Source organism: Montipora capricornis, chromosome 5, assembly GCF_036669925.1.
Source record: "Montipora capricornis isolate CH-2021 chromosome 5, ASM3666992v2, whole genome shotgun sequence".
NCBI lineage: Eukaryota > Metazoa > Cnidaria > Anthozoa > Scleractinia > Acroporidae > Montipora > Montipora capricornis.
Genome location: NC_090887.1, coordinates 16,628,164 through 16,642,747, shown reverse-complemented (window position 1 = coordinate 16,642,747; position 14,584 = coordinate 16,628,164). Strand labels below are relative to the sequence as shown.

Genomic DNA, 14,584 nt, shown 5'->3' with positions numbered 1-14,584 from the left:
AAGTCAAGTACCTGACGAAGTGAATTTATTACCAGTTGCTTTTAATTCAAGACGCTGATTACAATCATTGCTAGTAATAGTGGATTTCGTGTTACTGTGAAAAGTTCGCGCCATGAACACGGTTGTAATACCGACAAACACGTGACAAGTCACGTCAGCGTCGTAAAAAAACATTGTGGTCACGGCAAGGCACTGTTACGGAAGGACAGTGTCATGAGATTTTCACAGCCGTATGAAATCTGCTTTACTTTTGGTGATTGTCAATAAGAGCAAACTGGGTTTCAGTGAGGCCACTCCATTCTCCTACGTAAACGGTACCATCCATTCCAGAGTCGTCATCGTTGTCATAATAGGCGTAGACATTCCGCCTGTCGATGAACGTACTTCGGTATGGTTTTCCAACTATGAAAGGGAGCTGATAGTGTGCTTGGTATAAGCCGGGATTGAACATAAGGAAAAGCACACGATCTTTCGGAGGAGTAGAGGGCCCTAAGTGGCCTGGTGCCCGACAGTCGTCAATCTCACCATGTCCACACGTTATCCCAACACTTTTATAAGACCTGTCGGTGTTCATCTTCTGCACCCAGAATCTTGTGTGGCTCACGCGCCTGTTCCAGGGAACATTAGTGGGATCAAAGGTGAAAAAGCTCGTGTCGCGGACTTCTGTGACCTCAATAATGAGAGTGCTCCGATCTTCTCCGTAAACTTTCAAGACACATTGATTCGACCAGTCGTTAGTATTGGATACCTTATCGACGATAATTTCGTAAACTTTGTCCATTATTCCTGGGATTGGTACGGTATTCGGGGCCTTTTCCGCTTCTTCGTCAATGAGTGTCTCAAGACTATCCCTTACATCAAGCCACAGTCCTGCTGGAGGGTTGGTTGCCGCTACTTTGAACACTTCTGCTTTCTTCAGGAACCTATGGAGACGTCTAGCCCATTCATCTCTGTCTTTGTCTGACTCATCACAATCATCGTCTCCTCGTTCTATGCAAGCCAAATTCTTATAGGCAAAGTGTGCAAGGGATCCAGCATAGCCATAAAAGGAGAGCTCTTCAGCAAATTTTTGTAGATATTCTGGATGACTGTGGCAATATGCTTTGGCGTAGGGATTCAAGAGCCTGGCTCCAGCTTCAGTAACACCTCCAAATTCCACTTCGTAGAGATCAATGAGGCTATTATCCACGTTGTCTGGGAAAAATGACAACAAATTAGTGAATGCTGATCTCCCTCTCTCTCTCTCTCTCTCTCTCTCTTTTGCTGGAAAAGCTGCTAAAAACAGGCACGGTTTCCTTAGCCTAAAAGCGATCTCCTATCACAGCTGTAACTGCAATGGGTCGGGGCATTGGCTCAAGCGGGGTGTCACGTGTGTTATAGCTGGTTGTAGTTCTAGGTTTCCAGCACTCGGCAAAGTTCCTTTTACTAACGCCTGTTTGTGGTATCGTGGCCTAATGTACCTGAAGCCTTTTTGAAACATCAACTCCACGCCAGCCACATTTTTGCTGTTTGTGCCGAATAGTGCGTGGATCCTTACAAACAAAGACTTGAAACTCTAACCATTTGGAGATTACAAAGGCAGCACTATCTCCTCAGTTAATTAATGACATTGATTGTTGCTCAGGTAAGGATGTGAACCCATCACCTCCCGCAGGATAGTCCCGATATTCAACTAACTGAGCCACCGATCGAACGTGCTGTTCCCTATCATTGCCACCAGGGATTTTCCCCGGGGTCTTCCAGTTTTCCTCCCTTCGTTAAAATCAACATAGTGAGTTAGGAGGTGTTTACATGAGACAACTCGCACCGGCGCGAGTTTCACACCGGGGTGACTTCTTGATACCGCGTTTACATGATGACGAGGTGAATTTGTATCGCGTTTACCTGAAGGGACACCACATATCGATAAAATACAAGCGTGAATCCAAATTGTACGCATGTGCTACTCGTTCCATCCCACCGGGAGGCCGATTTCACACCGGAACGAGTAGTCGTTCCTCGTTTACATCACACCGTTGCGAGATTTCGCGCCGGAACAAAATTTTCGCACCGGTGCATCAAGCGGCGTGAACTCGCGCCAGTGCGAAAGTCGCCCCAGTCTCATGTAAACACCCCTTTAGTTGGCAGAATGCTGTGTGCTGTATATCTAGTGGTATTAGGTGTGGATGAAACCTCACGGAAGAGCTCATTAAGGGGAGCGATGGTTACAAAATATGCGTTTACATATACAGGCCCGCAGCTGTCGTAAAATCCGTTTTAATCTTGGAAACCGCGATATTTACCAGCGAAATACTATAAATATTTTTATTGCTTATCCCCATTTTAAAGTGAAGCTCGCTTGGGAAATTCAATTAAGGATTTTCCCACAAATATATTGAATATGTGAACGGAAGCATTAGGCGATAACGTCCGACATATGAGTCTGTATTTGTAAAAAAGAGGTTGCATTGTGGTGACGTGTACTAGTACGCTGTTGGATGTGATGGTGGAGACAATTCTCTTCGATATCACTAACGCTACCCAAATTAATTTCCTACAATAAACATAATTTCAACACATTGTTTACACTTACCATCCCGGTATTGCCTCATGAACTCTTCTACTTCAAAAGAATTTAGCAGACTAGTTGATCCACACACTGGTTCCGTTGACAGTTTGTCCACCATGTTGCCATAATTCCGCACAGCATACCGTATTGCTCTTATTTGGTTTGCCATTGCAAGAGTGCTACCTTGTGCCTCTAAAAGCCGCTTCAAGTCAGCTATATCCTCTTGTACATCACTGATGCGTTCATTCACTTGCTCAAACTGCTTATCCAAATAATCAGCTATCGCATCGAAAGGATTTGGCGTTAGGAAAGTGGTAACAATTGATGTTATGCCGCCAAAAATGCTGAAAACTGGACCCAATGCACCGATAAAAGAAGCAAAACTTTCAGCAACTGAGGCAACTTTGCCAATGGGTTGGCTCTTGATTGCGGCTTTGTGAGCTTTGATACGGTTTTTGACGACATTTTTAAAACCTTCCGTTAATCCTTCGGCAATAGCTGCTGACGCTTGTGCCATGTCGTTAGCGATGTCATAGACAGGAGGCTGGAAATCTGTAGGCATCTCTTCGGGTACTGAATCGATTTGATGCTTAGTTTGGAGAAGATCGGTCAGCTTTTGGGGACAAATAAAGGGCCGCAAAATGTCGTCGCCAAACTGCCTGCATGGCAGGTCATCTACATCCGGTGTCTCAGGACAGGTGTGTTTAAACTCGGTGGGTTGATCAATCATGATTGTAACATCAACGACTAAGGCTTGTACACAGACAACTTGGCTTTCATGTGTTGACGTAAGTTTAACCTTCCGGATCGTTTTCTGGGGATAGTTATCTTCAATAGGGGTTTTAAAAGGAGACTGACGTTCTGTGATAGGGACTGATGTTCCTCGGTCATCTTCATCCCCAACAATCTCAACCGTGATGGAATGCTCCAGTGTAGGTGTCTCAGGACATAAAACAAGGGTAAGAGAAGATTGCTGATTTTGGTCAGTGTGGCTGTTTGGTGTATCTGCTGCTTTTTTCGACGTTGAATCTGATCCAGGTTTTGAGTGAAGTACAGTATCAGCCGGTCTTGGCGTAGAACGTGACTCAGATTTTGGCCCAGACCTTGAAGATCCTGATTTTGGACTTGTTTTTGCTGTAGATTTGGCTTGCACATACACTATCATCATGGCGAAGGACAGTATTACAAGAAGCTTGAAACAGTCCATTTTTCGACTGGGCAACCTTTAGTGTCCACAAACTGACGATTTTGAGAATGACGATTGGTCAAGACGTAGTTCATATAATGATGTCTTTTCGATCTGCGAGAATAGATAAGGGTGGAATGGATTATAGCAGTTAGAATAATCCAGTTACTAACCATCTTGGCACGCGGCATGCTTTACTGCTTACTGGTATTACAGTGACATTAGAAAATTTATCCACCTGCGTTCTATGTTTTCAATTTGTCTCTGACCTACAGAATTCTTCGTTGATGACGAGAATCCTAGAACAGAGATCTGACAGGTATTGTCTTGTTTTCTTCCCCTTTGCTGTGCCTTCTTTTTCCTCTCAGTTTTCTTCATTCTTTCTGTCCTTTTTCCTTTTTTAGGAATTGTTAAATGCTTATTTCAGCTTTTCTGACACTTAAAATTGCAAATGTTTTGAACACAAGAGTCATACCTAAACTTGATGAAGTAAGATCATCTGGATGAGTGCGTTCTAAAACGCTTGGGCAAGATTCCAACAATATCATTAAAACTTAAATTATTCATGTCTAACTTAAGAGTAAGGAAAGAGAAATTGTCCGCTTTCCAGAAACTTCGAAAGTTGTGAACCTTCACAATTTTGCCCTGGGCTTACACTTGCCCCATGGCTTTTTGGTGGCTCGTGGAAGGGCTTATTTTAGGGAGAGGTATTTTTGATGTGGGGCAGAAAGGAAATGACAATTTCCATATAATTGAGAGAGAATGGGTTTGTAAAGATGGTATGGAACTGCCACTTTTATGGCCGCAAAGATAACAGATAAAGCTGGAGTAAGAAGAGGTTTTATAGAAAGCGATAACCCATGAACGCTGGTCATTCTTATTTTTGTTGATAAAAAAAAAACCTCTAGTTTGACTGTAACGTATTCCATAGAATATCCGCCCTATGAACGCAGTTGTATTAATTCGTGCGACTTATTTTTCAAGGTTTACGATATTTTCACGGTATGAATTATATTCTCACCGGTCTAGTGAATCTAGGTAGTCCCAAACTTTCAGCGCGATGATTCTTTTGTGAATTTGTTGAAACACGAACGGAATAAATGAAATCCTAGCTGAGCTCGTACTTCCATCTTTGTTTATAGGAACTTAACTGAGAGACATCATCTCTGTCTCCTTCTGACTCGTCACAATCATTGTGTCCTCGTTCGATGCCAGTCCAATTTTATAGGTAAAGTGTTTAAGGGATCTATCGTAGCCATAACACGACAGCTCTTGAGCAAATTTTTGTTTATATGCTGGATGATGAGTATGACAATATGCTATGGCGTCCCTAGGGATTCAACAGCTTGGTTTCAGCTTCGGTAAGACCACGAAATTCCACTTCGTGGACATCAATGAGGCAGTTGTTATCCACATTGTCTAGAAAACTGACAACAAATTATTTGATTGTGAATGCTTCTTTTATACTAACCGGCAAAAATGAACAGGATGGGTTTATAAATGCTGTGGGATATTTAAAAAACCTCCGCACAATTCCACAGCAAAGAGTAGAGGACCGAGTTTTCAGTGTTGTGGTGTGGTCTTTCGCCCCAGAAAAATGTGACCGGCTTGGTGTGATGTCTCCAAACGACTTTTAGTGTATGTGAAGGCACGTAAGCTAAAACAGTCACATATCAAAGGGGACTTTGCCGAGTGCTGGAACATGTAGATGTTTCGTGTAAACTCCCGTAATTGAAAGTTCTGAAAAGCGGTGAGCTGAAAGCGGCGTATTCCTCGAACCGAGCGATTTTGCGGGCAGAGAGAAATACTTAAAAACTAGTAGTCATCAAGGATAAGGGAAGTGCGGCCTTTTCTTCGTTCCAGTATTTGAATGTAATAATTATTTTACATTTTGACTAAACAGGACTGTTGTGTTGCATCACATCGCAATTTAATCTAGACGCATCAAATCGACACGAGTCGTAAGCGTCTCGTTTCGCTCGAGCGCAATAACTTGTACTTTTGATGCAAGGAAACCAAGAAATTAAATTAAACTTAGCTGAAACTAGTGTATATACAATGTTAAAAGAACTCAGGTAAACCCTAACCAGTGCTTGTTTTTCACTACCTGGTACCTGTGTGAATATTTTGATTTTACCTGACCATTTTTTTGTTTGCTTCCCCGGCGTGGCTGTTACCATTGTTCAGCTTTTGTTTTGTTTCTTCTTTTAAAAGCGGCTTCGTGATTTTCGATTTAATTTTAGTTTTTAACTTTTTATTGTTATCTGAGGAAGGCCGAACGGCCGAAACGCTCTCCAATGTACAGTCCCGTTATACTTAAAGAAAGCTGGTTTGGCCAGTCGAAATATAGCAAAAAATATTTTAATTTTGTTCTACTTTGTAGCGGCTCTTGCTTTATAATTCACTGGTATCAAAATTACAGTAGGATAATTGTTTACGGTTGCTTGTTTGAACTTTGTAAAATAGAAACATCGACAAAGAAAATAAATAACAAACATTGACGAAAATTCGCCCACGTACACAGTGCGTACATGGTCGGACATGTAACACAAGCTATTGCTTGTTTTAAAAATAGCCACAGTGTTACATTCATCTGTAAGCAAACATGATTGATAACTCAAGCAGGAAAGTACGGATTCCAATACCCTGGATACCAGAGGTTTTTTTCTCTCTTAGGGCGACGGAATTAGCCACGGTAGGATTCCAAGGCCTCCATTAAAGAAACGTACGCTTTTAAACCTTCATCAGCTTGAGTTGTGCTTCTCATTAAATGACCTTTGGCATTACCTGCCAAACTTGCACGGTAGAGCAAAATAAAATTAATGTTGAATACCGACAAGTTCTCTGGTAATTAATACAATAGCAAAAAAAGTTTGCCGAGTGCACTTTGACAGCAAACTGTACTAAAGATACAGATTTGAGCCATATCAGCAGTACTGCGAATCAGCCTATGGTGTTGATAAACAATGGAAATTAAAGAGTTTGCCACACATGATTGTTTCCCTCGGTTTTCACCAAAAAGAAAACGAGGCTGAGACTAAGGAGCACAAATAGTTTAACTGGCATCAAAGTCAATCTCAACTGGGCCGGGGTTTGTCTCAACAAAAATATCTGCGTGAGCCAGAGACGATTCATTTTCGTCATTTAAAAATAACGAATCACACGTTTCAGTACTGGTAAATAAATGGCTGCGAAGTAAAACAAAATCAGTCTAGAATACCAGAATTTTCCTTAGAAGTATCCTCGATACTCCCTGACAGCTAAACACAGTCAATGCATTCCAACAGCAACTCTGTACACAGGCACCCCAAGCTCAGTGACAGGGAAAGCCAACAAAAATCTAAGGATTTGCATGGGAATCCCAATAAAATGCCTGACAAGATAACTTTACGAAAAAATTGTCAATTAAAAAGTCCAACCTTATTACCATTGAGGGCCCTTCCTTCCTGTATTGTTTTTTTTTTCCAGATTCGGCGCGATTACGCAATTATCAGTTCATCGGTTGACAACGGTTATAGGAAAATACCAAGGCTGAACACTCAATTCTCACGAGCCCACCAAATTCAGTCAAATATTCCCGTAATTACTAAAACCACCTACAACCACCTACAAACATCTACAGCCACCTACAACCACCTCAAAAAAAAAAATTTACAACCACCTCAAAAATATCTACAACAACTCACAAACAAGCCATAGATAATATTATCCATAATTTTTGGCCAAATGGTAAACACATATTGTCGTCTCGCTTATTTTTGACATTTATGGCTTGTTTGAGCTGGTATTCGATTCTTTGTGAGTTGTTGCAGATATTTTTGAGTTGGTTGTACTACGAAAATCACCGAACTGTGGAATGGGATAAAATTTTTATATGGTCGCCACACCCACTCTTTGTTGTTGCCCCACCCATTTTCGTCGAGCCATCCGGCTCACATACCAACTAAATTCTTTGACGAAAATGGGCGAGGAACCAACAAAAAGTGGGTGTGGCGACCATATAAAAAATTTAGCCCATTCCACAGTTCGGTGATTTTCAGAGTAGGTGGTTGTTGGTGGTTTTAGGTGGTTTTAGATCGTTCCATGTTTTAGTAACTACGATAATATTCCTGGTTAAAATGTTCCCACTGTTAAAATTCCACCGTAGAATTCAAGGGCAAAGGTTTTTCTTTAATTTCAATCCGCTAGCCGCGTAACTGAAGCCCTGCCAGCGACTTCAGGCGGCTGTTAGTGTCCCAAACGAATCGATGAAAAAGAGCCTTTTTAAAAAGTCCCACGCGGCGACCGTTCAGTTTCCGCTTGGTAACGAGTCCGTGTTTGTGCCTTGTAACGAAGCGGAAACTCAACGGTCGCCGTGTGCCAATCGTTTTATCGATTTCTTTGGGACACTAACAGCCGCCTGACGTCGCTGGCAGGGCTTCAATCGCGCGGATAGCTGATTAAAATGAAAGAAAAACTTTTTCCCTTGAATTCTACGGTGGAATTTTAACCGTGGGAACATTTTAACCAGGAACATTTGACTGAATTAGATGGGCTCGTGAGAATTGAATGTTCAGCCATGGCACATTACTGTAACCGTTGACAACCGATGAACTGACAATGGCTCAATTCGCGTCGAATCTGGAGAAAAACCACACAGGAAGGAAGGGCGCACAATGGCAATAAGGTTGGGCTTTTGAACTGACAATTTTTTCGTAAAACAATTATCTTCTCAGGCCTTTTATCGGGATTCCAATTCAAATCTTTATATATTTGTTGGCTTTCCCTCACACTGTGCTTGGGGCACCTGTGCTATGTATTGTTGTAAACTATTAAGGAGGCAGTGCGGCCTTGTGGTTAGGGCGCTTGCCTTGAGATCTGGGGATCCCGGGTTCAAGACTCGTTCCGACCACTCATTGAATTTGTTCCTGGTAGTCCCTGGTTCAACTTCCCAGCTGCACTTGTAAATAGCCAAATGGTTTGTCTCCGGACAGTTAGGATTCTTAACAGTTGTCGTTGTTGTTGTTGTGTTCCATTGTTTCGTTGATTGTGTTTCATTGGCTCTGAAAAGCCCCCATGGGGAGTGGTCAATTAAGTATGTATTGTATTGTTGTATTGTATTGCCCATTTCTTGTTAGGCCCACATCAAGTATAGATTTAGGTGGTCAGAGTTAATTCGCCGTTCCAGTGAAACAATTCTCAAGGAAATGATCAAGGTTATTCTCGGTGAGCTCAAATTGTACCCACTGCGGCCAACTGAATTCGTTAAGGTTTGCTCAAGAATGCTTCAAAGTTTATATTTTAAAGTCACACAATCGTGTGATCACTAGGGAGATACGGGCTCGCGATGGAAGTCACCTATTCATCGATCCCCGCTCTCGCGCAATGTGTTTGTCTGTATATACAAATTAAAACAAAGACGAAAGAATGACCTTTTGTTTGGTAAACAACTGCTTCGCAGCACACGCTCAAGAAGCAATGACTGACTGATCGGGCAAGATGAACCAAATCCCGCGCTGTGATTTGCTGCCCGAGCGGGCAAGCTGGAGCTCGCTCGGGATTTCTCGCTTTGTCCCGCAAGATTAAAGATCATTAAATTTTTTTGGTGTTTATCCCCTATAATAAATCCTTTATTGACCAAGCTTGTTCAGTCAAGATGGCTGGATATTGGCCTTGTTCTTTTTTTGCTTGAAAGTTACGGGCCTCAATTTCGTATCGGTCCATAAACACGCATAAAAAGAACTTGGCCAATATCCAGCCATCTTGACCTCACCCTTGGTCGATAACCCATATGTATAGCCCAACAGCTACGCTCATTCTTTGGGGGGCGACCATTGAACTTTTACTGGTTGATGAGGGGAGGGTGGGAGATTAAAGTTGAGCATGAATTTTATAAATTTAGGAAGCAGAACGATAAATCTTTCTCAATTCTGTATTATTATAATCTCTTCCTTTATTTACATTAAAAAGGTTTTTCTTGTCTCTAAGGGGCAGCTTCGACCATTTTTTCGTCACCATTACTCCACCCCACTGCCCCTCAACAGAACATTTTGTATAAATCCAGCCTGACGAAGGAGCACCTCGCTTCTCGGTTACATAAGGTTCCGATGTAATAATTATTCTACATTTCGACTGAGCAGGATTGTTGTGTTGCATCACATTGCAATTTAATTTAGAGGCATCAAATCGACACGATTCCTGTATTATTATAATCTCGTCCTTAAAGGGGCTAGGTCACGCTATTTTAGGTAATTTTGTTTAATTTTGTTAATTATGAGCTCTAAACGTCAAATTGGCAGAGCAAGAGTCTTTCATTTGCAAAATCATGGCCACATAACAACTGAAAATGATTTTCCAGCTTTGTAAATGACATTTTGATATAGACTGATATAAATTTGAAAAAAGGTGGGCCCACGTTTTTCAAATTTACCCAAATTCAATCCATTTCAATCCTCTCCAGTTTTGTCCATCCATGTCCCTTCTTGGCTTCCCTGTGTTTTGTTACAGTTCTTCTATAGTTTTGAACAGTTATTTTAATATTTTAGTTAATTCTATGACCATTCGATCAGTGCTGAAATTGCCTAAAATTGCGTGACCTAGCCAGCAAAAATATAAGGATTTGTATGGGAATCCCAATAAAATACCTGACAAGATAACTTTACGAAAAAATTGTCAATAAAAAAGCCCAACCTTATTACCATTGAGGGCCCTTCCTTTCTGTGTGTTTTTTTCCCAGACTGGACGCGAATTAAGCCATTATCAGTTCATCGGTTGACAACGGTTATAGTAAAATACCAAGGCTGAACACTCAATTCTCACGAGCCCACCCAGATGACAATTAACTGTGTCTGAGACCGACACGCTTTCCTTTCTTTCAAGTCAAATTTTGAACCGTGCATCAAAAAAAATACGAAGCACAGCCATCGCATTCAACACTGACCTTTCACGAGCGGTTTTATTGCGCGATATGGAAATTAATGGAAGGGTTATGAAATACATACACCCCTTTCTGGATTGCTGGTATATTGGCTGATAATGTCCTTGCTGAGAGATTGGCCTCAACATTTCATATTTGCCCTCCAAGCTTCGCTTCTCGGCCAAATTTTCATTTTTCGGACATCTCTGAGCCGCGGACCTCATCAGCCGACATACCGGCCGCCAGATGGGGTTTATTTACTCTCTCTCTCTCTCTCTCTCTCTCTCTCTCTCTCTCTCTCTCTATATATATATATATATATATATATATATGAGAAGAAGAAAGGTGTAGCCATGCCTCGATGGATAATGTAATAAGGAAATAACTTCTTGAGGCATATATGTTTCTAATCGGTTAAATACTTCAAACGTTTCGCCGTTTAGAGCTTCGTCAGTGAATGAAGATTATAAGTACAAGATTGGTTTATGTAAAAAACTTAGTACAATGGCTCATTAATTTGATGGTGTTAATCTAGATTTAGAGCTCGTCCATTGAAGCGCTAGAAATCCGCAAGCATGAGAACGTTATGAATGGTTGCAATGGACGAGCTCTAAATCTAGATTAACACCATCAAATTAATGAGCCATTGTACTAAGTTTTTTACATAAACCAATCTTGTACTTATAATCTTCATTCACTGACGAAGCTCTAAACGGCGAAACGTTTGAAGTATTTAACCGATTAGAAACATATATGCCTCAAGAAGTTATTTCCTTATTACATAGATATATATATATATATATATATATATATGCAACGTTCTCTAGAAAAATTGTAGATAAGTGTACTTGGGAAAATCGAAAAGAACAAACTTCTGAAAGTCCGACAAGTAACGTTTCGGCCGTCCGGCCTTCCTCAGATAACAATAAAAACTGAGTTAAAAGTTAGAAATTAAAATTAAACCTAAAAACTGGAAACCGCTTTTAAAAGAAAAGATAACAAAAGCTAAACAATGGTATGACATATGACAATAAAAACTAATAATTACAAGTAGATGACACAATTGTTTACATTGCAGCCGCATGGCCTTAACAAGAGGAGGGAATTTAGATCAAAATTTATATTTGATATAACAGATGAATCATCCATGTATTTTTACTACCTCCTATTGAGTAAATTCTATTGCCCCTCTGCAATTTTCCACCTTAATTAATAGACTTTGGTATGTGACCTCTATCGCCTTGTTGTAACTTTTTAAAGCCTTATTAGGGATTGAACTCCACTCCCTTTTCTACCTGTAATTATTAGTTTTTATTGTCATATGTCACACCATTGTTTAGGTTTTGTTATTTAATCTTTGAAAAGCGACTTCCAGTTTTTAACTTTTTATTGTTATCTGAGGAAGACCAAACGGCCGAAACGTTTTATAAAATTTGTCGGACCTTTTTTTCCCAAGTACACTTACCGACAGTTTCTCGAGAGAACGTTGCATCCTTCACTGGATTCTTCTACTGAGTTCTTCGTTTTGTGAACCTTCTATACACAAGTTATATATAAAAATAAATAACGCTCTCCAATGTAAATTCTCGTTAAACCTGAAGAAGGCTGGTTTGGCCAGTAGAAATATAGCACAAAATATTTTAATTCTATTCTACGTTGTAGCGGCTCTTGCTTTATATTCGCTGGTATCAAAATTATAGCAGGATAATTAGATAATTAAACGAGGCTTACCTGTAAGGTGAAGTCAATAGGAATGAATGAATTGCCATTAATCGATCCGTGCTTTATACGCAAATGGTGCTGGAACTCCCTTTCTGAGAATATAAAATCTGTTAGCAGGCTGGACTGTTAGCTGTAACTGGCTAATTTATGTTAACTGTTTATGCATCCCACGGATACGCTCTTGTAGGCGTCTTGTTGGTGGAATGCTCATCCAATAAGATTTTTCCTTAAATAGTAGTAATAAAGAAAAAATTTACAAAAAGAGGCCCAATGATTTCAAATTTTTGAAAAACTTCAAGTCCAAGTCTTAGGTTTTGAAGAGAAGTGATAAAAACTTACTTTTATCTTGGAGATTTGGTGATCCGTTTAGGAGACCGAGAGATTGCTTGTGTGTCCGGAAAAGACGAGCTTTACTTGTATCTAATCGAGGTGTGTCGAGCGAAGAAGCAGTCAGTGCTACTGCTGCATGATAAATCCATTTGCTAATGAGAGAAGAAAATATGCCGTTTGTTTTCTTTGACTCGCTACTTTCCCATTCCCATAATGCAATACGTTTTGGGGGGGCTCTTTGCATAAAAACAATACAAGTCATTTACTCTTGGGACTGTATCATGCTTCAGTGAACTGGCAATTCATTGTTTTAATGCAAATAACCTCTCAAAACGAACTGTATTATGGGATTTGTGAAAATAGCGAGTAAATTGAATGTAAGATGAACAGCTGAACTTAAAATCTGATAATTTGATGCGGGATTCGCAAGTCTCCAGTCAAAGAGTGTAAGATGCAGAAACAGGCGCATAGAACAAACTTGCAACCAGTCAGTGCTCTTTTAATCCATTTGCTAATGTAGAAAAAAAGATCCCATTTTTTTATTTGGTTAATTGAAAGTGCTATCGCTTTAATTTTGTTAATTTAGTGTTTGTAACACCAGGGCTACCTACCATCTATGCAGATGCCTTCTCTGTGACTGGAGAACACAGCCCTACTCTTACTAAAAACTCCGTGAATTGTTTTGGATTCTTCAATGCCCGTTCTCGTAATCAAATCATGGGGCTTTTGCCCAATTTATGACCCCTTTTAGTTAAGACGACGAAAGGTTACGAGAGACGCGTGCATTTCTCGAAAGCACCGAAGATTTTGGGTTTATTTCGGGTGCCATACATTTATCTATATCATGCATAGAATGTTTCGGTCCTTTGACATTTGCTTTGAGCCATGATGCCAAAGTTCAAGTCAATTAATCATTCTTCTAAGAATGTTTTGAATTAACAAAATCTAAACTCTTTATAACGCGAGGGCTACGCGAGGGAGGGCATTAATGGTTTCACAAACATTGTAAATTTTCTTGACGTCATCATAAATTCAAGCTTTTTCAATATCCTTTTTCATTTTTATTTAAAAAAAGGTGACTGTTGTCTCCTCTTCGTAAATAGAGTATTTCGAACTTATCGCATACGTGAAAGTATCCACTGTATTTAGTCTATTTGGGACTACTTATTTCAAGAACTCAAAGAGAACTTTCAGACAAAGCGGGAAAAAAACTGATCTTTGATTATCGGTAGCCGCCTCGAAACATTAGTAGGCAGTTTATGAATGTCAATTCTTGCAAGCGCTATTTCTAGTATACGAGCAAAGCTCGTGTCTCTATGGCGTATAGTAGGCTTAGCTTACAGAAAGACAAAAGGGTGTCCGTGATATTGATATTGTGCTTTGAATTTTTGTACTTTTCCCTTCCTTTTGCTGAGCACTAATCACTAATCTGTAACGTGTAAAACCAAATCAGACGTTCTGTGGACAATGCCGGTGAGAACAGAACGGCAAATTTTATATCTGCTCTCTCATGTCTCTCATTAATTCGAACATTGTTCGTCAAGTTAAGTTAAATGACCTTTTGGTTTATCAGAAAACAAAACTTGAGAGCAATTTTTCAAAGACTTCTACGTTGACGTCCCCAAAGCCTTGTTTTCTCTGGCAACGGCTGGCCTTAGATACTACGTAGTATTCTGGAACACAAAATGGCAACAAAGTGGCAGTTCAAAAATTAATTCTGAAATTTCGTATCACCCTTAAACAATAATTGTCTGTCATTTAGATTATCAAGATGGTAACACGCTAATTTTACGATTTATATTCATGAAGTGTTGTTATAAGGAACAATGCATTTACCTCATTTAAGTCTGTCTGTGTATGTATTGATATTTCATATATGACTCCAAAGATCAACATTTAATCG

General features: G+C 40.1%; 1 protein-coding gene across 2 annotated transcripts; it reads right to left on the bottom strand.

The window, feature by feature from the left end:
* LOC138048846 (uncharacterized) lies at positions 1 to 12,829 on the bottom strand. 2 transcript variants are annotated; one of them, XM_068894957.1, is made up of 4 exons: positions 12,691 to 12,829; positions 12,361 to 12,443; positions 2,573 to 3,848; positions 1 to 1,194 (listed from the first exon to the last, which is right to left on the bottom strand). In XM_068894957.1, the coding sequence occupies exons 3-4, from the start codon at positions 3,753 to 3,755 to the stop codon at positions 245 to 247; spliced, it is 2,133 nt and encodes a 710-aa protein (XP_068751058.1). In that variant the 5' UTR covers positions 3,756 to 3,848; positions 12,361 to 12,443; positions 12,691 to 12,829; the 3' UTR covers positions 1 to 244. The 2 variants fall into 2 exon arrangements, with proteins under 2 accessions (XP_068751058.1, XP_068751057.1); XM_068894956.1 differs by having other exon boundaries at positions 27 to 1,194; positions 2,573 to 5,153.
* Between the last annotated feature and the right edge of the window lie 1,755 nt (positions 12,830 to 14,584).

Bases quoted from the DNA above. Each gene is read 5' to 3' on its own strand.
- LOC138048846 (XM_068894957.1), bottom strand. From the start codon at position 3,755: ATGGACTGTTTCAAGCTTCTTGTAATACTGTCCTTCGCCATGATGATA. The intron at 1,195-2,572 runs GTAAGTGTAAAC...CATTTTTCCCAG, and splicing joins CATGAGGCAATACCGGGATG to ACAACGTGGATAATAGCCTC.